This window comes from Phoxinus phoxinus (genome assembly GCF_949152265.1).
Source record: "Phoxinus phoxinus genome assembly, chromosome: 1".
In the NCBI taxonomy this organism is placed as follows: Eukaryota; Metazoa; Chordata; class Actinopteri; order Cypriniformes; family Leuciscidae; genus Phoxinus; species Phoxinus phoxinus.
In genome coordinates this window covers 54,909,131-54,934,533 of record NC_136876.1, presented here as the reverse complement: position 1 = coordinate 54,934,533, position 25,403 = coordinate 54,909,131, and the positions used below count along the sequence as shown (strand labels likewise).

At 41.5% G+C, this 25,403-nt stretch overlaps 1 protein-coding gene across 2 annotated transcripts; it reads left to right on the top strand.

The window, feature by feature from the left end:
- Nucleotides 1–21,510: 21,510 nt before the first annotated feature.
- Nucleotides 21,511–25,083, top strand: LOC306996271 (transcription factor Sox-9-A-like). 2 transcript variants are annotated; one of them, XM_079608603.1, is made up of 3 exons: nt 21,511–22,163; nt 22,601–22,848; nt 23,291–25,083. In XM_079608603.1, the coding sequence occupies exons 1-3, from the start codon at nt 21,751–21,753 to the stop codon at nt 23,944–23,946; spliced, it is 1,317 nt and encodes a 438-aa protein (XP_079464729.1). In that variant the 5' UTR covers nt 21,511–21,750; the 3' UTR covers nt 23,947–25,083. The 2 variants fall into 2 exon arrangements, with proteins under 2 accessions (XP_079464729.1, XP_079464728.1); XM_079608602.1 differs by having other exon boundaries at nt 21,512–22,163; nt 23,288–25,083.
- The last annotated feature ends 320 nt before the right edge of the window (nt 25,084–25,403 follow it).

Sequence of the window (25,403 nt, the reverse complement as noted above, 5' to 3'; positions counted from 1 at the left end):
TTATTATGTGGTGTGTTTTCCGAGGAAGCCAGAGAAGGAAATGGCCTTTAGACCAATCAAAGCCTCTGGCTAGCATGCTTTACAGGCTTAATTTTTCAGTTGAAACTACAGCCTTCTTCATTCAGACAATATAAAACACGCAGCTGAGGAAATTAACAAACTTAACTCTTGGCTATTGTAGTATGTATTTGTTGACTGGCGTGGCGAGAAGCACAGTGTGAGACTGTGAGTGTAACAGGGTTGTGTTTGCAGTGTGATACTGTGAGTGTAACAGGGTTGTGTTTGCAGTGTGAGACTGTGAGTGTAACAGGGTTGTGTTTGCAGTGTGATACTGTGAGTGTAACAGGGTTGTGTTTGCAGTGTGAGACTGTGAGTGTAACAGGGTTGTGTTTGCAGTGTGAGTCTGTGAGTGTAACAGGGTTGTGTTTACAGTGTGAGTCTGTGAGTGTAACAGGGTTGTGTTTGCAGTGTAAGTCTGTGTGTGTAACAGGGTTGTGTTTGCAGAGTAAGTCTGTGAGTGTAACAGGGTTGTGTTTGCAGTGTGAGACTGTGAGTGTAACAGGGTTGTGTTTGCAGTGTAAGTCTGTGAGTGTAACAGGGTTGTGTTTGCAGTGTGAGACTGTGTGTGTAACAGGGTTGTGTTTGCAGTGTAAGTCTGTGTGTGTAACAGGGTTGTGTTTGCAGTGTGAGACTGTGTGTGTAACAGGGTTGTGTTTGCAGTGTAAGTCTGTGTGTGTAACAGGGTTGTGTTTGCAGTGTAAGTCTGTGTGTGTAACAGGGTTGTGTTTGCAGTGTAAGTCTGTGTGTGTAACAGGGTTGTGTTTGCAGTGTGTGTTTACAGTGTGAGTCTGTGAGTGTAACAGGGTTGTGTTTGCAGTGTGAGACTGTGAGTGTAACAGGGTTGTGTTTGCAGTGTGAGACTGTGTGTGTAACAGGGTTGTGTTTGCAGTGTAAGTCTGTGTGTGTAACAGGGTTGTGTTTGCAGTGTGTGTTTACAGTGTGAGTCTGTGAGTGTAACAGGGTTGTGTTTGCAGTGTAAGTCTGTGTGTGTAACAGGGTTGTGTTTGCAGAGTAAGTCTGTGAGTGTAACAGGGTTGTGTTTGCAGTGTGAGACTGTGAGTGTAACAGGGTTGTGTTTGCAGTGTAAGTCTGTGAGTGTAACAGGGTTGTGTTTGCAGTGTGAGACTGTGTGTGTAACAGGGTTGTGTTTGCAGTGTAAGTCTGTGTGTGTAACAGGGTTGTGTTTGCAGTGTAAGTCTGTGAGTGTAACAGGGTTGTGTTTGCAGTGTAAGTCTGTGAGTGTAACAGGGTTGTGTTTGCAGTGTGAGACTGTGAGTGTAACAGGGTTGTGTTTGCAGTGTAAGTCTGTGAGTGTAACAGGGTTGTGTTTGCAGTGTAAGTCTGTGAGTGTAACAGGGTTGTGTTTGCAGTGTAAGTCTGTGTGTGTAACAGGGTTGTGTTTGCAGTGTGAGACTGTGAGTGTAACAGGGTTGTGTTTGCAGTGTAAGTCTGTGAGTGTAACAGGGTTGTGTTTGCAGTGTAAGTCTGTGTGTGTAACAGGGTTGTGTTTGCAGTGTGAGACTGTGAGTGTAACAGGTTTGTGTTTGCAGTGTAAGACTGTGAGTGTAACAGGGTTGTGTTTGCAGTGTGAGACTGTGAGTGTAACAGGGTTGTGTTTGCAGTGTGAGACTGTGAGTGTAACAGGGTTGTGTTTGCAGTGTAAGTCTGTGAGTGTAACAGGGTTGTGTTTGCAGTGTAAGTCTGTGTGTGTAACAGGGTTGTGTTTGCAGTGTGAGACTGTGAGTGTAACAGGGTTGTGTTTGCAGTGTGAGACTGTGAGTGTAACAGGGTTGTGTTTGCAGTGTGAGACTGTGAGTGTAACAGGGTTGTGTTTGCAGTGTGAGACTGTGAGTGTAACAGGGTTGTGTTTGCAGTGTAAGTCTGTGAGTGTAACAGGGTTGTGTTTGCAGTGTAAGTCTGTGAGTGTAACAGGGTTGTATTTGCAGTGTGAGTCTGTGAGTGTAACAGGGTTGTGTTTGCAGAGTAAGTCTGTGAGTGTAACAGGGTTGGGTTTGCAGTGTGAGACTGTGAGTGTAACAGGGTCGTGTTTGCAGTGTGAGACTGTGAGTGTAACAGGGTTGGGTTTGCAGTGTGAGACTGTGAGTGTAACAGGGTCGTGTTTGCAGTGTGAGACTGTGAGTGTAACAGGGTTGTGTTTGCAGTGTGAGACTGTGAGTGTAACAGGGTTGTGTTTGCAGTGTGAGACTGTGAGTGTAACAGGGTTGTGTTTGCAGTGTAAGTCTCTGTGTGTAACAGGGTTGTGTTTGTAGAGTAAGTCTGTGAGTGTAACAGGGTTGTGTTTGCAGTGTGAGACTGTGAGTGTAACAGGGTTGTGTTTGCAGTGTGAGACTGTGAGTGTAACAGGGTTGTGTTTGCAGTGTAAGTCTGTGTGTGTAACAGGGTTGTGTTTGCAGAGTAAGTCTGTGAGTGTAACAGGGTTGTGTTTGCAGTGTGAGTCTGTGAGTGTAACAGGGTTGTTTGCAGTGTGAGTCTGTGAGTGTAACAGGGTTGTGTTTGCAGTGTGAGTCTGTGAGTGTAACAGGGTTGTGTTTGCAGTGTGAGACTGTGAGTGTAACAGGTTTGTGTTTGCAGTGTGAGACTGTGAGTGTAACAGGGTTGTGTTTGCAGTGTGAGACTGTGAGTGTAACAGGGTTGTGTTTGCAGTGTAAGTCTGTGTGTGTAACAGGGTTGTGTTTGCAGTGTGAGTCTGTGAGTGTAACAGGGTTGTATTTGCAGAGTAAGTCTGTGAGTGTAACAGGGTTGTGTTTGCAGTGTAAGTCTGTGAGTGTAACAGGGTTGTGTTTGCAGTGTGAGACTGTGAGTGTAACAGGGTTGTGTTTGTAGAGTAAGTCTGTGAGTGTAACAGGGTTGTGTTTGCAGTGTGAGACTGTGAGTGTAACAGGGTTGTGTTTGCAGTGTGAGACTGTGAGTGTAACAGGTTTGTGTTTGCAGTGTAAGTCTGTGTGTGTAACAGGGTTGTGTTTGCAGTGTGAGATTGTGAGTGTAACAGTGTTGTGTCTGCAGTGTAAGTCTGTGTGTGTAACAGGGTTGTGTTTGTAGAGTAAGTCTGTGAGTGTAACAGGGTTGTGTTTGCAGTGTGAGACTGTGTGTGTAACAGGGTTGTGTTTGCAGTGTGAGACTGTGAGTGTAACAGGGTTGTGTTTGTAGAGTAAGTCTGTGTGTGTAACAGGGTTGTGTTTGCAGTGTAAGTCTGTGAGTGTAACAGGGTTGTGTTTGCAGTGTGAGACTGTGAGTGTAACAGGGTTGTGTTTGCAGTGTGAGTCTGTGAGTGTAACAGGGTTGTGTTTGCAGTGTGAGACTGTGAGTGTAACAGGGTTGTGTTTGCAGTGTGAGACTGTGAGTGTAACAGGGTTGTGTTTGCAGTGTGAGACTGTGAGTGTAACAGGTTTGTGTTTGCAGTGTAAGTCTGTGTGTGTAACAGGGTTGTGTTTGCAGTGTGAGATTGTGTGTGTAACAGGGTTGTGTTTGCAGTGTGAGTCTGTGAGTGTAACAGGGTTGTGTTTGCAGTGTGAGTCTGTGAGTCAAGTCAAGTCAAGTCAAGAATATTTGTATAGCGCTTTTCACAATACAGATTGTATCAAAGCAGCTTCACAGTATTAAATTAAAATAATAATAAAACGTCCATGTTTGGTAATGCTAATCAATAGTAATATTGATTGATTCATTAAATTGAATATCCCCAACTGAGCAAGCCAAAGGCAACAGTGGCAAGGAAACGAAAAACTCCATCAGGTGACCTAATGGTGACCTAAAACTCCATCAGGTGACCTAATGGAGAAAAAAAAAAACCTTGGGAGAACCCAGGCTCAGTCGGGGGCCAGTTCTCCTCTGGCGGTTATGAACTAGAGGCCGGATTTAACTGTAAGATTAAAACATTTATATGAATGCCTGGTTAAAGAGATGCGTCTTTAATCTAGTTTTGAACTGGGAGAGCGACTCTGAGCAACGAACAGTATCAGGAAGGCTATTCCAGAGTTTTGGAGCTAAATGTGAGAATGCTCTCCCTCCTTTGGTGGACTTAGATATCCTAGGTATAACCAAAAGCCTCGAATTTAGCGATCTTAAAGAGCGCGATGGATTATAGGGCGATAGAAGATCCGTTAAATAAACTGGAGCTAAGCCGTTTAGGGCTTTATAAGTCAGTAACAATACCTTATAATTAATACGGAACTTTATAGGTAACCAATGTAGTGATGATAAGATAGGTGTTATATGATCATATTTTCTTGATCTGGTAAGAACTCTAGCGGCTGCATTTTGGACTAACTGTAGCTTGTTTAAACACATATTAAACTTTAAACACATTTACCTGTTGTAAGCTACACAAGTTTTGTAAGCTGTTGTAAGCTACACAAGTTTGTGTGTGTAACAGGGTTGTGTTTGCAGTGTGAGTCTGTGAGTGTAACAGGGTTGTGTTTGCAGTGTAAGTCTGTGTGTGTAACAGGTTTGTGTTTGCAGTGTAAGTCTGTGTGTGTAACAGGGTTGTGTTTGCAGTGTGAGATTGTGTGTGTAACAGGGTTGTGTTTGCAGTGTGAGACTGTGAGTGTAACAGGGTTGTGTTTGCAGTGTAAGTCTGTGTGTGTAACAGGTTTGTGTTTGCAGTGTAAGTCTGTGTGTGTAACAGGGTTGTGTTTGCAGTGTGAGATTGTGTGTGTAACAGGGTTGTGTTTGCAGTGTGATACTGTGAGTGTAACAGGGTTGTGTTTGCAGTGTGAGATTGTGTGTGTAACAGGTTTGTGTTTGCAGTGTGACACTGTGAGTGTAACAGGGTTGTGTTTGCAGTGTGAGTCTGTGAGTGTAACAGGGTTGTGTTTGCAGTGTGAGACTGTGAGTTTAACAGGGTTGTGTTTGCAGTGTGAGTCTGTGAGTGTAACAGGGTTGTGTTTGCAGTGTAAGTCTGTGTGTGTAACAGGGGTTGTAATGGCTCAGTGTGCAGGGGTAATTAGATGGAGCTACAGCAGTCCACTGACTCACACAGGGGATAAATCTCTCTCAGGGGCCCTGCGGGGCCTCATTGCCTCCAATATAAATCAGACAAATGAGGCAGTCGGTGGAGGTGCGGACAGAGGCTGGAAGAGGGAGAGCGTAGACAACGAGACTGAAAACTTAATTTTAAAAACCTTTTTATACATCAAATATTGTAGCTCAGCAATGGAAAACTTGTGTAGCTTACAACAGGTAAATGTGTTTAAAGTGTGAACTTTATCTTAGATGTTTCTCCTAATAGCCATAAAAATGTGTAGAACTATAAAATGTAATGCAAAGTCAGATATTTTTTTCTTTTTTAGATGATTGCTGAGTGCAGATATGAACTCTGTCCCCGCCATTGACGGAATTTTCAGACTGTCCGTGTTTCACTGTTATATGGTAGGGGGCGCTGGGACACATCTTCTGAAAGATAACTGTCCTGACCAAAACTCAGGAGAGGAAGAAACAGAAACAGAAACATCATATGAAAAATAACGCGATCAACAATAAAACTACAAAAACGACCTAACATTACTGAATGAAGTGTGGACCCGGGACGAGCTCCAGGATTAGGGGTGTTGATGGACTCGATCTACTCCATCTGTGTTTTCATCATCACTCTGAATCTTTGACAAAAACATGATTTTCTCAGCTTTTTGCTCGAAATGTTGCTGTTTTATGAAACAAACACATTCAAGTGTTGATAATTTTTTTTTTCTTTTTTTTTTGAGTTCTTTCTTTTGAGATATTGCATGTTCACATATTCATACAACCAAATATTATGGGTAAGATTAATATTTGAAAATATTCTGTGAAAATGATCCAAAATTGTTGTGGGGAAAGAGTTAAAAGGTCTCATTTTTGATGTTTCTTGTTGTAAGGAGGCTGCGAATGACAGAAATGTCACGTGTGAAGAGTAAGTCAGCGCTGTAAAGTGGGTTTGGGTGAGAATATGAACACATGATGCAATGGCTCATAAGTCTGGCCCAGATGAGTTGATTTGACAGGACCTGATGAGATCATTGGGGTTCACCCTCTGACGCCCTGGCTGACAGGACCGGCCCGTGTTTAGAGAAGTCTTGAGCACTGCTCATTTACACTGATTAAAGCTGAAAACTCACAGATTCAACTCAAGACAAAATCAAGCTTGAGGAAATATGTCCCTACACTGCACAAGCACAAAGCTACATCAAATATATGAGCAGCTGAGCTGGGTTGTTATAGAAACTGTGAAAAATTAGTGACAATATATTTCTTTTTCAAAATACATTTATTTCTCTGATTTTTGAGAACTAATTAATTTTAAAATGTACCTGATTTTTCCCTCAACTCTTGGGAGGACCAGCTACACCACTGGACAACAGCAGTCTCAGTCCTTTCTGGATCTCTGTCCACACAGATGCTTGAATATTGGTACAATTTAACATTTCTGTTTTCTATGTGAATATACAGTAAAGTGTAACTTATTCCAGTGATAAAAGCTGAATTTTCAGCTTCATTACTCCAGTCTTCAGTTTATGAAACATTTATGATTATTATAATCAATGTCTAAAACAATAAAGCTCAAAATGACATTAAAAAAAATGTCATAATGTAAAACTATTTACTGTCAGTTTTGATCTATTTAAAGCATTCTTGCTGAATAAAAGTGTTTATATATATAAAAGTGTATTGCATTTTAAACTTCTGACATTAATAAATTAATTGTAAACCTTAATTCAACAGCATTATGAAATGCAAGGCCACATCCATCACAAGAGAGTTGTTTTGAGAATTAGCTTGACAAAAAATGTCATAGTTTTTTTTTTCTCCTGACAATAATGACAAACCGCAGTAATGACACGAATGTGAGCTCAACATGTTTCCCTGTCTGCCGCTAAACTCTGACGGGTAAAAGTGCATTGTAATAAAAGCAGCATTCATACACATTTACGTCGCATGAAAGGTGATTCAACAGATGCGCTATTGTCTGCTGTGATTAACTATGATAAACTACTATAAACAATGAGTTTTCTTTTCATTTAAACTGCATTTAGATGGCTAGGAAGTTCCTAATTTGGAGTTCAGAAGTCATTAACAATACACAAAAATTCACAAGCACTGAATGGTAACACTAGCCATGTTTCCACTCGCATATTTTTATGCAAATTTTGGGGTATCGCTTTAAAAAAAACGTTGGATGCAAAATGCCAAGATGTGCATAACATTTTTTTTTTTTTTTAAAAGCGCATTAAAAACGTATGGACTCAATTGAGAGATAATTTTGAATCCGATAAGAAGACATAAACTACGATGGAAACGCATTTGTTTATGGTGTAAAATTGGTGTATTCCAATTTTGCAATAAGTTAACTTTGGATGGAAACACAGCTGGATGGTTGGATGGTTCACAATATAAATGTATGACAATCACCTGTTGGCTTCAGTCTGTAACCGTCTAAAAAGAAAGTCCAGAGTTCCTCACAGTAGCATTCATGTGCGCTCATCTCTAGTTAAATCATCAAAGAAAAGCAAAAGACAACTCAAATGCTGATCAACAAGTTTTCCTTTTTTTAATTCAGAAGGGCCAGATTCCGATTGCAAAATATTATTTAATAATCACAACTTTAAATGTTTAAATGTCAGTTATCTCCCCTCAAACCCTCAGTCGGAGGTCGACCGGAAGAGCTTACGCAGCTTTTATTAGCACATCAATCCCACTAGGCCTCCTCTTCACATTCATCTGTTCCCTGGAGCTCCCCACGGGTTCACATTCCCTCCTTCCCTCTGTGCGACCGGCTCTGTTGGTGAGAAATTCCTCCGTGAGGATTGTTTCCGTCCGCTCCGAACGGCACTCAGACGAGACCTCTGAGACACTGACCCAGCTGACGGTTGAGGAACTCTGATGTTTGCACTGGATTCTCCAACCTCCGTCCCAGAGCCTCGTAACAGTCAGTGGCCAAACAGTGCTCTCTGGAAGCATCTAACCAGCTAGCGAAGGTTCAAATGGACAGAGGTTTTGAACTAATACCTCCCCTTGATCAACACAAATGGGTTACTTTGCAACGACTCTCATGTGTGGCCTTTAGACAGACTGGTCTGCAATTGTAGTAAAGTGCACCGCATGGAGGCACACGAGCTGTGCTGGAGTTTGGAGACTGTGTTTTGATTTGAGCAGGTCTGCGGGAGCTTCAGGTGATGTGAATGGGAATGGGAACTCTAGAAGCTTAATTACAGACCCACGACACAGCGGCTCGACTGGAGGTCACTAAGCTCTCGGATAAAACCCTGAGTCACGGCGGTTTGCCGACCCAGACTGAACCAGTGCTGAGAACTGAGCGCAAACCACAAACTGAATCAGTAACTTCAACCAAGAACACACACACACACACACTAGACATCTGCATGAGTCACCGGTGAAGTCTTCACACTAATACGCCAGACAGTTACTTATCTGCTAGAGAACCATTTCACTCCAGACTTTGTTGAAATTGTTGTATCTGCTAATCATACATTACCAGACTAATATAACAAGTTGGACAACACTTTTGATGTCTTTTCCTGTTTCACACTAATACTTAAATGCTTAAAAGAAGGTAAGGGAACACAAAGAGAATAACACACACACACACACACACACACACACACACACCACACACACACACACGCTGTGATACAAAATCATGAGGACTTTCCCACTCTAAAAAATGCTGGCTTGTTTGAACCCAATTTTGGGTCAAATATGGACGAACCCAAACGTTGGGTTAAAAATGTAATTTAAAAATGTAACCCAACGGCTGGTTTTGTTCATATTTGACCCAAAATTGGGTTGAAACAACCCATCATTTTTTAGAGTGAGAATACCATATTATAGAATATATAAATGCATTAATTCCAATGCTAAAATGTATATACTAAAGTATGAAAAAGTCCTTGATGTGTAGATATTTGTGCGGTGTTGCATGATCTTCCTAATGTGAAAGTCCAGACTTCCCTGCACGTGTGTGTGTGTGTGTGTGTGTGTGTGTGTGTGTGTGTGTGTTCGGCGGGCATTTGATGATGTTCCTCCTCTACAGGTGGGATCAATCCACCGGCACGGCGCTTTATCTGGAAGGACTGGAATATCCTCATTCAGTAAGTCCACAAGGTGTTTCACTTAACTCGAAACCAGAAGCCGATAAGAGCAAGATAATGGCCACATCTTCAAACAGAGACAAAAGCCAAGAAAGATACACAAGGAACTGTGCAACGGCAATTATGGGTTGTAAAAGTGAAGGCTGAAATTGACTGCTTCTTTATGACTGTTTGGAGCTGTTTGATGGAAAAGCACATTCTCACAGGGGAAAATCCTTTAAATTATTAAACAACGAGGCACAGACAGTTATATTCTATAAGCTTGTACAAATCAACAGAAGAGGTGTTACAGGAACAGTTTTGTTCACTAAGCCAAGCAGAACTTTTAGCTCCTATTGCTCTTACTGAGGGTTGGAGATTCGCAAGGATGGAAATGTAAGTGACCACACAATTAAACTCAATGCTTCCGTCCCATCTGAATAGCAGTTGATGGTTTTTATGACATAAAATCCTTCAAGAGTTCATTGTTAGTGTACTAAAAAGCTAATTTGTGAAGTAATTACTTGAGTAATTTGTCAGCAAACAATTTATTTACCCTCTTGTTCGTGTCATAGTATTTCTCAGTGCCTCTACTTTATCTTGAAGAGTGCGCAATTTGGCCAGATTTGGTGGGGTTGTCAGGGAAGTGTGAAAAAACATTGTGGGATCATTTGAGCCGTGCCTTCTGAAGGTGCCAGGCCCGTGATAAGTCTTGTTCAAACGTTAGCTTCTGTGTCAACACTCAACCCGTGTCGCTGCGCTCTGATCTGGCCGCGCAAACACTCGGAGACAGTCGTCCGTGTGGAGTGGCTTTCTGACAGTGTGCCGACACCCTGGGCGGGGCAACCAGGAGAGCGATCCCTGTCCGGTCCTCAGTCCAGGTGTGTCCAGCTTGGCAGGCTTGTGGAAGCTGGCACTTCTGAGGGGAAAGTAGCGGACAGGTGCAAAGTCATTTCTCACAAGTCTAGGCCACAGACATCATCTTTCCATTCCTCCCTTCATGTTTCCTCTTGTTTTTTCTGTTTCTCCTAGAGAAAAGGTCTGCCCGTCCATGCAGCAAGGAGTTCCTCAAGCTCTTCACTGAGCCTCGACTAGATAGAAGCCAACTACACTTCTACTTTCAGTAAATGCAGCAATCCCTAGAAGGTGTGGTTCATTCAACCCCGTCTACTAAGGCAACACAGATGGATGAGCCGAGTCTCGGTCCTGCCGGGAGAGCCCTGATCCAACAGAGATCCACACTTCTGGAGGCAGGAGATAGTTGTGTCTGCATTCACGTCGAGCTCATGAATCAGAATTGCTCTTCGAACCGGTTCTTTTCAGTGAACTGATTGGCTCATTAGGTCACGACTCGACTCTTGACATGAACCAAGAACCCGGGGTGGTTTACATCAGATAACATCAACTTTCAGTTCCAAACAGGAAGGTCACTCTTAGGGTATGCAAGTTGAAGTGTTGTACAGTTATTCTGGTGCAACTTCACAAAAAGGAAACATGTAAGGAAAAAACAGGTGTATTTTTGAAGAATACCAGCAATAGAGTGTAGCTGAAAAAATACCATTTCACCACCAATGCATGTCGACACACAGGCCTTCATCCGGGCTAAAAGATTGCAGGTGCACAAAGCACAAGCATAGACAAAATTCACATTTTCAAATAACCAATAAGAAAGCCAGATGGCATCCACCAATCACATAACATAACATGTTAGTAGCCATCTAGCAACTTACTCTGAGCACAGCCTGCTCCGGAGCAGCTCAGGTACTGAACCCGACACTACCTTCGATTAAGGCAACACGGGTGCACACTTGTTCAGGAAGTATCGTGCGCATGTGTTTTAGCCGATTATGATGTATTTAGGTCAATAAAACACACGTACGGGATAATAGTGTTAATGATTTACCTTGGATACGAGCCTGCAGTGTATTCACTCATAGCGAGTGCAGGCAGAGCGGTAAATGCATGTCAATCCACTGTCTCCTCTAGAGCCGGTTTAGCAGAAAGAGCCACACTTACAGTGTTGTTTACTCCACATAATAGCAACAAATTAATTAAAAAAACACAATTTAATGGCCCGGATTCTGTTTTCTATCATGCTTTGTGATGACGTAAGATGCACACAAGCGCATCAGGGTTCGGCAGAATCCAGAAACCGGACCCGCGCTGCGGGAACAGTCGCGCTCGGACCGCAGCAAACGGGCCCAGTGACCCTCAGGTGTTCAGCGCTGGATGAGGCAGATTTCACACAATACCTGGAATTTCACACAAAAGATAGAAACCTTTCGTAGACTTGCTTTCAAAAGGTTTTTGAATGAAAGTGGGACATTTTCTATATAATGTATTTTTATAATAAAATGCCATATTATCTTTAAAAGTACAGACTTTTTTGGGGTCAATCCATATCTCTTTTTTAAATTTATATATTTAGCATCAAACAAATAGTATTATTCTTATGCGTTCTCGAGACACAGGCACTGTTTTGCTGATGAGCGGCCGGATCGCATTAAGGGTTTTCTGTTAGAACGGTGTCGTGTTAGCGGTGCCTAAGTTAATAACTAATGATCTTTGCGACGGAAGTGAATCAATCAAATCTAACTTTAGCTGGACAATAACTTTATTCTAGAGCTGCTGTAAACCCTAAACACTCTCTGTTACTGTAATCTCCTGTTATCACTGTACAGCTGCTTTGAAACTATCTATATTGTTACAGTTTTTCTCGATTGCTTAAACACTATAACCAGGCTTTTGAACTAAAATTTCAAAACCATAATGCCATTTATCAAAAAGCACACTCATTTCACTAAACTATAAACACAAATCCCTTCATTTCTCATTGCCTACACCATGTGGTAATTTAGAAAGCACTAGTATTCAGTATTGTTCACTCAAGTCAGCACAGCTTCAGCTCAGTTAGCACACAATTGCCCAGGTGAAAACACTAAGGGCCCTATTTTAACGATCTGAAACGCAAGTGTCAAAGTGCAAAGCGCAAGTAACTTTGTGGGCGGATCCCGGCGCTGTTGCTATTTTCCCGGCGGGATAAATGACTCTTGCGCCCAACGCAAATCTAAAAGGGGTTGGTCTGAAGTAGCTTGATTATTCATAGGTGTGGTTTGGGCGTAACGTGAAATAAACCAATCAGAGCGTCCTCTCACATTCCCTTTAAGAGCCGCGCGCTTGTTCCATGGCGGATCGCTATTATAACGGCGGGTTTGCCGGCGCACGCCAGGAGCAGTTCACAGCCGAGGAAACCGACGTTCTCGTCAGGGCCGTAAAACACAGAGAAGTGACATTGGGGATGATGGGAGAAACACCCAAATTAGCTTCGGTTAAACAGGCGTATAATTTGGGTAGTAAATGTGTAGCCTAATCTAGATTTTTTTTTTTTTTAACCTGTTAACCTTCACCAGAGCGAGGACGCTCTGAAGCGTTTTTTTTTTTAAATAGTTCAAAGTTACTATCAGATTTAATGTTATTACCTTGACAAACTATACATCATTAAAAATATATAAGTCTCACGTTTCAGTATTTGACCACTATTGTATTCTGAGAAACTTATAGTGACAGTTATGTCTTAATTTGTGTCAGGATTTATGTAATGAAAAAATGAGTCGATACCTTTAATATGAATTATGAGCGTCAGCTGCTCCATTCAGAAAAAAACTCCGGTGCTGTTGTCTTGAGAACGCGTGACAAAACAACGTTCCTCAGGGCTTTTGGCTCAAAAATGTGCAGATTTGGAGAAATATTGATATATTATCATAGGTTTACATCATATTTCTATAGACAGGAATAATATTTATTGAATTTATATCCAAATGCGTCGATGTATACATAAAGAGCGCTGGATACTCTGATGTACTGTGTTTTCAATCCATACAGCAGGCTGAGGGCGCCATTTGCACAGTTTTTTCCAAATATGAAAGCTCACGAAGAAGAAATAACCTGTGACCTTCCAGGACGTCACGGACATAAACACAGCTAACGTTAGCTTTCAGAGATCGCTATAACATGCAGATAAAGATGTTTTGAAGACAATAAACATGATTGCAATGATATTTGATTTACCTGTGTTCTTCGAGCCATGTCAGGTATTTTTATAATAATAGATTATATGTATAATGTAGCAGTGCTAATCGGTATAGACTTTACAATAGTGCAGAATAATATCAAATCATATATTTTCTGTCTGATTTTCTTTTCTGAAGCCAAATAAGCTCATAGAAGATTATTTAAAACACTCGACTTGCACTATAAAGTAAGTTTGGAGCTCAAACAGGGTTTTAATCTCATAAATTGTCGTGTATTGATGGTGTGCTAAGCTAACATGCTAGCTAGCTCTCTAGTTGCACCTGCCATCTAGCTGTTATTTTTTATGATTTTTTTTCTAAATCGGAATGCTTACTGAAATATTTCTTTATTTAAGAAAGGCATTTGATACAGTTTCAAATGTGAAGTGAAGATTATGAAAGAAATTAGGGGGTGAAACACCGTGATTAGCCAGTCGTTAGCGATTATAATGGAGACAAAGGAAAATAATATTTATGGCCATAAGCCGGCTGGAAAGGTGTAAATGTGTGCAGGAGAGAGTGACACTGAATGGGGCTCGTTTGCACCACAAAACAATAGAGACAATAGACTGAATAGATGCTAATAGATGACAATAAACACAAGTTTGCATTTTAGAGTCAATTCAAAATAAAGTCATTTGAGATGATCTTGAAAAACATTTAACAAAATACAGAGTTTTAGACTTATCACCTTCAAATTTTAAATATAACATGGTCAGACATGTGTCTTTAGCTGGAGTGCATTTCTAGAGTGCTGACGGGCCAACTTCAATTTAATTTTCATGAAGATGTTTCATAAAAATAAATTTCTAATAACTTACACAACTTTGAAGCTATTCATAATTTTTTTTTCATTATGACAATAATTCATTCTACATTTCCAATAAAGTGGCAGGTGTCAGCTTTCAAATGAGACCATACTTGAGCTTTTAGGACAAAGGGTAAATTAATTGAATCTTTTTTAGGTTGGGTATGCTATTTCTGGGGATTTTTCAAAAGTGGCGCTGAAGGCTAACAGGTTAATCTAGATAGATCTTTTTCACATCTTCACGGACACAACAATGATTTCCCTCGTGTGTTAATATTTTTCCTTGTAATAATGTATGATTTGCAAAAATGAAAACTGCTGCGTCTGTTTATATTAGAGAATCAAAGTGGATGCGCGTCAACATTATGGCCAAGCACGCGCCCTTAAAATACCATATCACTAACGCGCAACGCGCCACTGTCTTTAGACTGTTTTTCTCCTGGTCAATGGCGCAATTGCTTTCTAAAACTGGAAAATAGCACCATGGAAGTTTTGCGCCGGAACACACTCCTCTTTGCGCTGAACCGCCCCCGCGAGCGCAAGTTCATTCCCTAATTTACCGACGTGCGTCTGTGGAGGGAAAAGTCCGCTGTGCGCGGGTGCAAAATAGGAATGATACATGCGTCGGTGTTCAAAGTCAATTGCGCTGGGTGCAAGATAGGGCCCTAAGAGTCAAAATTAACACACATCAATCAGATCCTTCAAGAGATAGATAAAAGGGCCCGAATCAGTTTAATTCAATTCAATTCAATTCAAGTTTATTTGTATAGCGCTTTTCACAATACACATTGTTTCAAAGCAGCTTTACAGAAAATGCATTTCAAAAATATACATACAAAAATACAGTTAGTTAATCATAAAATTTAGGGCATAACATATCGCCGGCGTTGGGTCGTCTCTTCACAGGCGTCGAGTCGTCTCATCACAGGCGTTGGGGCATCTGAAGTCTCCATGAGAGGCTGGATACATAACTGGAGCTGACGGACTCTATTTGAGTTATCTCGGGACAGGCGTCCCGAGATAACAACAAAAAAGGCAGATGGGAAATAATTAGCGTAGCTGCTGTTCATAATATGAATGCATTTGATCTGATTTAACTGTAGTATAAAAGGTATGAGATGCATCATGTGAATGCTTGGCTAAAGAGATGCGTCTTTAATCTAGTTTTAAACTGGTAGAGCGAGTCTGATCCTCGGACAATATCAGGAAGGCTATTCCAGAGTTTAGGAGCTAGATGTGAAAACGCCCTCCCTCCTTTAGTGGACTTAGATATCCTAGGTACGACCAGAAGCCTCGAATTTAGTGATCTTAAAGAGCGCGATGGATTATATGGCGATAGAAGATCTCTTAAATACACAGGAGCTAAACCATTTAGGGCTTTATAGGTCAGTAACAATACTTTGTAATTGATACGGAACTTAATAGGTAACCAGTGTAGAGATGATAAAATTGGTGTTATATGATCATATTTTCTTGATCTAGTAAGAACTCTAGCGGCTGCATTTTGGACTAACTGTAGCTTGTTTATTGAGGATGCAGGACAACCAGCTAATAGAGCATTACAGTAATCTAGTCTCGAGGTCATGAATGCATGAACTAACTTTTCTGCATCAGAAACTGATAACATATTACGTAGCTTAGCAATGTTTCTAAGGTGGAAAAAGGCTGTTCTTGTGACATTTGAAATATGATTTTCAAAAGACAAGTTGCGGTCTAGTATAACACCCAGGTCTTTTACTGTAGAGGATAAAGTAACAGGACGTCCATCTAGATTAAGGTTGTATTGTAAGAGGTTTTGTGGGCAGTTTTTTGGACCAATCAGTAATACCTCCGTTTTATCTGAATTTAATAGAAGAAAATTACACGTCATCCAATATTTTATATCTTTAACACACTCTGTCATTTTAGATAATTTAGTGTTATCATCTGGTCTAGATGAAATATATAATTGAGTGTCATCAGCATAACAGTGGAAACTTATTCCATGTTTTCTTATAATATTACCAAGTGGCAGCATATAAATTGAGAATAGCAGGGGGCCTAATACAGATCCTTGCGGCACTCCATAATTTACTGACGTTATCTTTGATTTTTCCCCATTTAAATGGACAAAATGGTAACGGTCTGATAGGTACGATCTAAACCAGCTTAATGCCTGTCCCTGAACACCAGTGTAATTTTGAAGTCGATCTAAGAGTATTTTATGATCTATAGTGTCAAACGCAGCGCTAAGATCGAGTAAAACTAGTATTGAGATACAGCCTTGGTCAGAAGCTAAAAGTAAATCATTTGTAATTTTAACCAGCGCAGTTTCTGTGCTATGATGTGGCCTGAATCCAGACTGAAACTTTTCATAGATATCGTTTTCTTGCAAGAAAGAGCACAATTGAGCGGACACAACTTTTTCAAGTATTTTAGACATAAATGGAAGATTTGAAATGGGTCTGTAATTTGCTAGGTTATTTGGATCTAATTGTGGTTTCTTAATAAGAGGTTTTATAACTGCTAGCTTGAATGTTTTTGGAACATGTCCTAAAGATAAAGACGAGTTAATAATATTGAGAAGAGGCTCTTCCACTACAGGTAACACTTCTTTCAGTAGTTTAGTGGGTATTGGATCTAATAAACATGTTGTTGGTTTAGATGCAGTGATAAGTTTATTTAGCTCTTCCTGTCCTATAGTTGTAAAGCGCTGTAGTTGTTCTTGAGGGGCGATAATTGAGGCTGAATCATAAGACGCTGTCAAAGATTGTACATTTACAATTGTGTTTCTGATGCTTTCTATTTTCTCAGTGAAGAAATTCATGAAATCATTACTATTAAGATGTAACGGAATATTTTGTTCAGGTGATGTCTGTTTATTTGTTAATCTAGCCACAGTGTTAAATAAAAACCTTGGATTGTTTTGGTTATTTTCTATTAGTTTGCGGAGATGCTCAGCCCTGGCTGCTTTTAGAGCCTTTTTATAACGTGACATACTGTCTTTCCACGCGATTCTAAAGACCTCTAAATTAGTTTGTTTCCATTTGCGCTCTAAGTTACGAGTTTCTCTCTTGATAACATGCGTAGCACTGTTGTACCATGGTGCTTTAGTTTTCTCTCTAACCTTTTTTAATCTAATTGGTGCAACAGTTTCTAATGTACTAGAGAAAATGGTGCTCATACTGCTAGTCATTTCCTCTAGTTCATCTGTTTGTTTGGGTTCACTGAGAAGCTGAGATAGATCAGGTAAGCTATTCAAGAATCTATCTATAGTAGTTGGAAGGATTGTTCTGCCTGGTCGATAACGTGGCGCAACATGACACATTTCAGCCGTACGTAGTATGCAAGTTACCATGTAATGATCAGTGACATCATCACTTTGCGGTATAATATCTATATCGGTTGGATCGGTTCCATATGATATAATTAAATCTAGAGTATGATTAAGACGATGAGTGGGACCACTAACGTTTTGCTTGACCCCAAAGGAGTTTAATAAATCTGTAAACGCAGCTCCTAACGCATCATTTGTGTTATCAACGTGTATGTTGAAATCTCCAACAATTATTGCCTTATCGACATTGACCAATAGATCTGAGAGAAAATCTGCAAACTCTTTTAGGAAATCAGCGTAAGGCCCTGGCGGTCTATATACGGTTTATTGTGTTTTTGGAACAATAGATCCAGAAAGACATGAAGAAAGAAGTCAAGGAGGGATAGGAAGAGGAGGAAAGGTAAGGGGAAGGGCAGAAGACAAGTAGTCTCGGATGAAATTCAAGCAACTTTAGTTGACCATGTCCTTGTCCATGGTATGACTATGAGGGAGGCTGGGCTATGATAAGGCAGAATTTCACCGTCGCCTCCATCATCAGAAGCTTCAGGGAGGTGTGCTGGCAAACAACACTCTATCACTGAATAAGAGGCAAACATTTCCCATTGTCTTTGATGAGGTTTATTTTCTAGCAAGAAAACGCCAGCAGTCGTACAGTCACACAGAGTGTCTGCAGAGTGTGACAGTGAAGGGAGAGCATCCTTCCTCCTTTATAGTCTTGACTCCCAGAATGTTATCTTTCTAGGCCAATGATGGTTTTTCAACCATACGTGGAACATTCTTAGACTTGTTCATCATATTTTATCCTTTAGTGGAGGCCCTTCTGACACGACCAACACTCTTTACCAGTCCAGTACAATTCCATATTAGAATAAGGTTTGTGTGTGCTCTTTTACTGTCATATGATGGTCACACACATATCTTACGTAAGTAAATATAAAATAAAAAAAATTAGAGGAGAGAGTAAAAAAAAAAAAAAAGTACTTTTACAAGAGTACATGAATGAATAAAAATATGCCAATGTATCCATTGGTTGTGTCTTTTGTGTTCATCATGTGAAAAGGTTTGTGAGGGGGGAACTACAAGCAACATAACTTACCAGTTTTGGAAATGTTGTTTTGAATATATTACACCAGTGTGTAGGACTATGTTGTAGTGTGTGTGATTTTGATGGCTTGTGTGTGCAGTCTGAGGACAAAGTTTGGTTTTTCAGCAAGAGTGAATGGTTTTGAGTGTAGAGCTTCATTTTGACCTGAAAATAGGATGTTTGGGGAATTGGGTGAGACGTTATGGATTTGTGTTTACTGTTCTGAGAATACGAGGCATAGTTTCAAGAAATGTGTTTAAGCAATCGAGAAAAACTGTAAAAGCGCTTTATAAATGAAGGTGACTTAACTTGACTTATTCAAAGTAATAAAAAACTGATTAAACGATAGAAAAGATTAGAAAACCACCCACTAGGTGGCGATATGCTGCTCGGTTGAGAATGTGTGTCACGTTAACTCTGAGTTTCACACAGCTCGACTGAACTCGACCCAGACCGCGGAGGATAAATGTGAGGGTAAGTTAACCTTGCTTTCGGGAATAATACGATGCTGGAGCATCTGAGGTCTAGGTTTGCCTCTTTGTACCAAACTGCTCTGACTAGTTTGCAAATCAGGCTGAATGATCCTGTCCCAACAGTGAACTGAACTGAGATACGCAGATCGGGATCATTGAACCGTATTTCGGACACGAATCCAGAGAGCCTTGATGCTAGATTTTCTCAGTGAAGCCATTACGCGATGACGTAAGAAGAACTTCTCAATTATTTTGAAGAATTGGTTCGTAAATTAATTAAGTCCAAATCTAGTCCTACGCAGTTCTTGCTGATCGCTGTACCCTGCAGATCTGCAATTACAGCACTGAACGGAGATCCACACACTACCGTGATCCAGACTCGTGTGCTGTGTTAATCTGAGCATCGAGCGTCTCGCTGTTTGGAAACATCACTTAGGGTCGTCCGCAAACATCGCATTATAAAAGTACATGGAGGACCAATACAAGCATGAACACACACACACACACACACACAGCCTCTGCAAGCGTGAACAGGAGTGGGGGACATGATTTAGCAGTTGACTTTCACTGTTTGTCTCCCAGTTTTTAACACTGGGGCTCGAAATAAAGCTGAGAAGTTTCCCAGCACTGCAGAGTGTGTGTGTGTGTGTGTGTGTGTGTGTGTGTGTGTGTGTGTGTGTGTGTGTGTGTGTGTGTGTGTGTGTGTGTGTGTGTGTGTGTGTGTGTGTGTGTGTGTGTGTGTGTGTGCTTGACGCTCAGGGCAGAGCGAGGAGGATCCGCTGTATCGGTTCTGATACCACAGAAACACCCACGCCGAGACTCAACCGCTACTTAATATTGAACAATAATACTGTATTTGCTCATATAAATGATGTCTTTGAAAGAAATGCATTAGGTGAGAGTAAGAGACTTACAAAAAACACACACAAAAATGACTAAACTTCTGAACGGTAGTGTAGATGATTTGCCCGTATTATAATGGGTGAAAAAGGCCGGTTTTCTCATCAGGTAATTGAGGTAATTTGGCGATACAGAGCGGCAGACACACATCTGTGGTCTATTAGACGTGATATTTCAGGTAGCTCATGAGGAACACATGTGTAGCCCACGTTCTGCCCAAAATTACATTTCCACAACATTACTTGCACAAATAAACACAGAGAGACAGAGAGTAACTGAGCCATTTCTGCTTTACCCGACTACCAAAGATTTATGATATTGTTGTTGCTGTTGTACTGTTGATTTGAACTTATAGACTGAAAATACCGAGAGCATTTCAATGAAAGTCAAGTGTAGAAACAGACAGACACACGTTCATGTGAGTGAAAGATCTCCAGCGCTGAAAGTCTGACAGATATACTGTTTGTAATGCTAATAATTACGTTTTAAAGTGTTTTTTAAATGCAAAAGGCTGAATATACATAAGCAAGGAGGAATACAACATCAAAGCAATGAAAGTAACAAGTAAACAATGTAAAAATGCAGAAATAAAATAAAACAATCATGCAATAAATAAGCTGTACTTAATATAAATAATCTTTTTTTTTGTTCTTTTTTAATATATGAGATAAAAGATTTGAACTGCAATCTTTTGTAAATGTTTTTTTATTTACTTGTTTGTTTTCAATGCTACAAATTAGCTTAAATAATACAAATATATTCAGTTTAAAGTAAAGTTGGCAAGGGGTGGTGTAAAGTCTCCTCAATAATCAAATTCAAATAAAACAGTTTAATACTAATAAAGTATTGGTGTTTATTATTGAGAGATTCTTCAATGCACTTTGTTTTAAGTCTTGTGTGTAATAAAGCCATTGAACATGTCCATCATCCACACAAGATAACACGTGACAACAAGCCCAAGCAAAGCTGTTTTGGTTTTTGTAGATGCAAATCCTATTACATTTCTGCAGAGGTGCTCGTGTCATTACTGTTGGGATTTCAGGGAAAAAAAATGCGATCATGATAAAAGCCATTTTCAGCGAGTTGATAGTTTGATGTGAATAAACGAGTCCAGCAGTTTGTTTGTGTCCCTGAACTCATGTCGCCCCCTATCGGTCACACAACGAACACACTGTGACGGCTATTCATTCAGCACACACACACACACACACACACACACACACACACACACACACACACACACACACACACACACACACACACGGAATATCGACTGATCTTGCGCTTCAGGTGAAGTTTATACTTTCGACATAATAAAAGAAGCATAAAAGCACATTGGGCTGTATACTATAGGCTACTGCATAAACCAGCTGGCAGAAATGATTTTCTTTGGTGTATAAACAAGTATTTTTAGTTTTGAATAAAACCAGTTCACTTTGCTTTACCACATATATTGCGTTTATGTATTTTTATAGTGTAGACTAAACACTCAAGAAACCAGGAGAGCAGCAGGTTGTTGTATATTTTCAATCTATAGTGTGTGTGTGTGTATGTGTGTGTGTGTGTGTGTGTGAGAGAGAGAGAGAGAGAGAGAGAGAGAGAGAGAGAGAGAGAGAGAGAGAGAGAGAGAGAGAGAGAGAGAGAGAGAGAGAGAGAGAGAGATCGTGTTCTGCTCCGCCTCCATTCATCCATATATAAGTGATGTGATTTGGAGAGAGAGGGAGCAGAACCTCTCCACATCTCGACACACTAACACACTCAGGCAGGATTTGTCGTCCTCATCACAGTGATATATATGTCGTGTGCCGCGTGTGTGTGTTTTCCCGCGAGCCGCAGATCTGAGCAGTTCTGAGGAACTTTGGACACTATTGCGCAGGAGCGCGCGCGCGTTCAACACACTCGTCTGAACTCCTGCAGGAGGATTTTACCGCTGCACGACAGTTTTCTTCACTCTTCTGCATGAATCTCTTCGACTCCTACCTGAAAATGAGCGACGAGCAGGACAAGAGTCTGTCCGACGCGCCCAGCCCGAGCATGTCCGAGGACTCGGCCGGGTCTCCGTGTCCCTCCGGCTCGGGCTCGGACAGCGAGAGCACCCGAGCGGAGCAGCACCTGAGAGAGTTTAAGAAGGACGAGGAGGACAAGTTCCCCGTGTGCATAAGAGACGCGGTGTCGCAGGTTCTGAAGGGGTACGACTGGACCCTGGTGCCCATGCCTGTCCGGGTCAACGGCTCCAGCAAGAGCAAACCGCACGTCAAGAGACCCATGAACGCGTTCATGGTGTGGGCTCAAGCCGCGCGCAGGAAGCTGGCGGACCAGTACCCGCACCTGCACAACGCCGAGCTCAGCAAAACACTCGGCAAACTCTGGAGGTAACGGCTGCACTGCACCTCATTTCATTTCATTTAATATTATTTATTTTTTTATTCTAGAAAAGTCCGAAATCCAGAAGACAATACGTATTTATTTTAGTAGCCCAGGCAAACTCTGGAAGACGTTTGCGTTTGCATATTATTAACTAAATAATGCTAATAAAATACTGGTAAGCTTAAGAAAAAGTGAATGTATATGATAGTTTAACTGTAAATTAACTAACCCATACTTTACATGCACATTAGTGTAGAAAAAGTTCAAATGTGTTGATGGGAAAAATCTTTGGTTTTAACATTTTTTCAATGTTGTTCTGGATATAAAATTTCCTAATTTTCTAGTTTTCGGGTTTATTTCATTAAAGATAAATATGATTTAGGAAAACATAATTTTAGGAAGGATAATCTGATTATTGATCATTTCTCCTGGATGTTTGCAGACTACTGAACGAGGGAGAGAAGCGTCCGTTTGTGGAGGAGGCCGAGCGTCTGAGGGTCCAGCACAAGAAAGACCACCCCGACTACAAGTACCAGCCCAGGCGAAGGAAATCCGTGAAGAACGGCCAGGCCGACGGCGAGGACGGCGAGCAGACGCACATCTCTCCCAATGCCATATTCAAAGCCCTGCAGCAGGCCGACTCTCCGGCGTCCAGCATGGGCGAAGTGCATTCCCCGGCTGACCACTCAGGTACTTCAACTTCTGGTTTCTTTTGAAAAACAATCTGTTTTTGCAGTTAAAGCGGTGTCGTGCAAGCGCACCCTAAGTTAATAGCTAATGATCGTTGCAACGGAAGTGAATTAATCAAAACTTTAGCTGGACAATAACTTTATTCTAGAGCTGCTGTAAAGCCAAAACAAGTTCCTATTATCACTGTAAAGCTGCTTTGAAACGGTCTATATAGTGAAAAGCGGTATATAAATGAAGGTGACTTGACTTGACTGCAGTCCTGTACCCTTGCAAACTACAGCACCTTATGTAACGCCTGCAGGGAAACTCATAAATCTTATCTGGCCTTCTTAACGTCGCTGTGTATCTTTATCAGCTCTCTGGTTGCGTCAGCAACATAATGTGTGCCAGGTACCACATTCCTTTATTTTAAATTTCTTCTTGTCTCCGTTTTGAAAAGCAGGTCAGTCCCAAGGTCCCCCCACGCCTCCCACAACCCCCAAAACAGACGTGCCGTCCAGCAAAGCGGACTTGAAGCGTGAAGGCCGTCCTCTGCAGGAGGGCATCGACTTCGGCGCCGTCGACATCGGCGAGCTGAGCAGCGACGTCATCTCCAACATGGAGCCGTTCGACGTCAACGAGTTTGACCAGTACCTGCCTCCTCATGGACACCCTGGGGTCCCGGTCCCCAACAGTGGCCAGGCGTACTCCTCCGGCTACGGGCTCGGCTCTCAGGCCGGATCGGCTCACACCTGGATGTCCAAGCACTCGCTGAGTGGCGAGCCACCCCAGCAAAGGACTCAGATCAAGACGGAGCAGCTGAGTCCCGGCCACTACAGCGAGGGGTCCCCACAACACGCCAGCTACGCCACCTTCAACCTGCAGCACTACAGCTCCCCCTACCCCTCCACCGCCCGCCCGCAGTACGAGTACGAGCACCAGAGCCCCGCCAGCTCCTACTACAGCCAGTACCCCGCCTTCAGCTACATGAGCCCCAGCCAGAGGCCCATCTACACCCCCATCGCGGACACGGCGGGCGTCCCGTCGGTGCCTCCACCACACAGCCCTCAGCACTGGGAGCAGCAGCAACCGGTCTACACCCAGCTGTCCCGGCCCTGAGAGCCTCCAGAGACCCTCCAGAGAGCCTTCATAGACCCCCTGAGACCCTCCAGAGACTCTCCTGAGACTCCTGAGACTTTCTTGAGACGCTCCTGAGACGCTCCAGAGACTCTCCTGAGATTCCTGAGACTTTCTTGAGACCCTCCAGAGACTCTCCTGAGACCCTTGCTCGAAACCCTGGAGATCTTTCAAAGTACTCAAACTCACGGAATGGCTCCCGACTGTGCCTTTTTTACATTGCTTGGAGTTGTGATTATATTTTTCTAGATATAATGAAGAGAAATCCTCTGTGAGGACAGATCAAGATAATTATTTTAGTATGTACTGTGTATGTGTTTTTTTCTCAGTTTCGTTGGATCGGGGGATTTATACGCAGCTGTCTGTGACCTCCTTCACTGATGATATTTTTGTAAAGACTCCTTTTGCCTGGTATTGTCCTCTGTATATATTTGTGAGGGGTTCTTTAAACTTGGGCAGAGTACGTGCAAGTTAGCTGGGGAAAGATGTACAGTCTGAACTCGCTGAACGCTTCTAGAGTCCGTGCCTAAGCGTATTTGCCATATTTGAGCTGGTGTTTCCGTGAAAACTGCCTTCATCCATCTGTGCCTATAGAGACCGTGGAGGAGAAACAGGAAGTGCCCTTTGACCTGAGGCTCCTCCGTAGCTCCCCATTGGTCAGATTGACATTCCTTCAGATGCCATGGAGTCTTAACCTCTTTAATTTATTCATTAGTGTTCGTTTGACTTGAAAGTAATACTATCATGTACTTCGGCTTTGTACGACTAATTTGTGATAAAATGTTTCCAGAGATGATTATGATTTAGTTGTAGTGCAAACTTTAACCATCTCATTTATTTATCATTTGTTAATGTTTCCATTTTTAAATTTTAAAAAAATGTTCTTTGTATAATCTAGTTGAGAGCCGATTATAATTTTATGAAACTTGATCAAACCTGTCATAGAAACAACTGGGACTTCTGCAAGGCTGTTGCTACTTCTCTATGAAATCACCAGCATTTATTTCTTTCCCTTGTTCTTTATTTCATTCAAATAAACTGTAAAACATGCCACCGTCTTAAAAGAAGCTTATCTTTTGTATCATTATTTGCAATAAAAAGAAAGATATAGAAAATATCCTTTGTTTTAAATGTGTCTTTTTCAAACAGCCTAAATCAAGCTTGATGTCTTTTTGTGGGATGTTTATGACATTAACACACCATTATAACTCATCCAACATTAAAGAGGAAGCAATGCAATGAATTCAACGTTTATTAACATAAAACACGATGTTTGTAAAGTAAAGAGAGATGCTGAAGACGACTGATAAAGAGATCAGACTTCCACTGCTCATCTCTCATCAGGAGGAACTCCAGCGTTCGGCTGTACAAACAGCATCAGTCATTAGGAGATCAGCGAAGCGACACACATCACGGTGTCGTGGATAATTAAACAACAG